This window comes from Lipotes vexillifer, unplaced genomic scaffold (assembly GCF_000442215.2).
Source record: "Lipotes vexillifer unplaced genomic scaffold, Lipotes_vexillifer_v1.1 scaffold942, whole genome shotgun sequence".
NCBI classification, from domain to species: Eukaryota; Metazoa; Chordata; class Mammalia; order Artiodactyla; family Lipotidae; genus Lipotes; species Lipotes vexillifer.
Genome location: NW_006798282.1, coordinates 472,685 through 474,287, shown reverse-complemented (window position 1 = coordinate 474,287; position 1,603 = coordinate 472,685). Strand labels below are relative to the sequence as shown.

At 54.8% G+C, this 1,603-nt stretch overlaps 1 protein-coding gene across 4 annotated transcripts in view; it reads left to right on the top strand.

The window, feature by feature from the left end:
- LTF (lactotransferrin) overlaps positions 1–1,603 on the top strand; it is a 29,479-nt gene that overhangs the window by 11,034 nt on the left and 16,842 nt on the right. For all 4 annotated transcript variants that reach the window (XM_007470250.1, XM_007470248.1, XM_007470251.1 and 1 more), the window contains 2 exons: positions 21–199; positions 655–829. In XM_007470250.1, coding sequence (XP_007470312.1) covers positions 21–199; positions 655–829 — 354 coding nt within the window. The remainder of the gene's footprint in view (positions 1–20; positions 200–654; positions 830–1,603) is intronic.

The following is a 1,603-nucleotide window of genomic DNA, read 5'->3' as shown; positions in this document are numbered from 1 at the left end:
CCCCCTCCCTCTTCCCCTAGAGAACCTGCCAGAGAAGGCTGACAGGGACCAGTATGAGCTGCTCTGCCCAAACAATACTCGGAAGCCAGTGGATGCATTCAAGGAGTGCCACCTAGCCCAGATCCCTTCTCATGCTGTTGTGGCCCGAAGTGTGGATGGCAAGGAGGACTTGATCTGGAAGCTTCTCCTCAAGGCACAGGTATCCCCACCCAGAGTACCCCTAACCTGCTTGGATTTGGTGGTGGTGGGGTTTCCATCCTTCTTCCCCTAACTACCCGCCACTGCAAAAGTCCCCTCTGTAGCCTCACTACAGATGCAGTGGCTTGCCTGTCTCTAGGCCATACTCCACACAGCAGGAACAAGGAAGCCCCTTCTAGCATTACGGACTGGTGGTGTCTCATGGGCTGGAGTAGAAGCAGGGGGAGGACAGTGCAATATTCTCAGGACTCTAAGGTGCTTGGAACCCAGCAGCTTGTTAAAGATGAAGCCATAACTGAGCTATGTCACAGGGATGGCTTGAGTCCCTCTATGGGAGGAAGTCAACCAAGGTTCCTCCTCTCAGAGTCATCCCTAAGTTCCAGATGTTCTTTTTCAACATCGTGTTTTTGTTTCCTATTTACCACTGACATCATAATTCTCTTTTCCCTTAATTAGGAGAAGTTTGGAAAAAGCACTCGACAGGGGTTCCAGCTCTTTGGCTCTCCTTATGGGCAGAAGGACCTGCTGTTCAAAGACTCTGCCCTTGGGTTTTTGAGGATCCCCTCAAAGATAGATTCTGGGCTGTACCTGGGCTTCCGCTACCTCACCGCACTGCAGGGCCTGAGGGAAAGTGAGTGAGGACCAGGCAGGCCCCAAGGGCAGGCCGGTGTGGGTGGTGAGCCATGGGTGAGGCCTTCGGGGAGCACCTCGCCCCCACGCCATGGGCAGCTTGGCCCTGCTCTGTAGTGGTCACTTGGCCATCTCCAAGCCACTGGAGGTCTTCACCATGGTAGGTTTGATGTGAGTGTGAGCATCTTCTGTGGACCAAGTCAGGTGAAAATTGTCTCCAAAGGAATGTGTCGCCTCCTGATAATACTGCCACAGGTCCCTGTGTGCGTCAGGCTCCCCAGCCCTGACGAAACAGTCAGTTTGCCTCCCAGGAAGTGAGAAGTATGAACATGAACCAAGAGAGCCAGGGCCCCTCCTGGGATAAATCCAGAGGCCTGGTGGGACACGGCCCGGTGCCTGGGCCCTGAACTTGGCTGGGATACCACATTGGGCCAGCTCAGCCATGGCTCCTTCTCCACGGGAGGCTTCAGATGGAGTCTGGGTGAACTGGGAAGCTGCGCTGTTGTCAGTGGTGGTGACTGCCTGCCTTAGGGGAAGTCAGGACAGGGCTCCAGGTCCCCTAGGCCATCTCTTGGGGCTGACACTGTTTCCGTGTCCTGGAGCTTTCATCCAGTAGGACAGAGATATTAGGCAATATCTCGGTATCTCTTTCATTACACTAAAGCTTGAAGGGTGGATTAGAAGCCGGGGAAGCCTCCAAAGGAACAGAAATGAGACACAGGGAGGGCTGTGCCTGAAGAAGGGTTTGGGGAGCTGAGAGTGGGGGGGGGGGCGG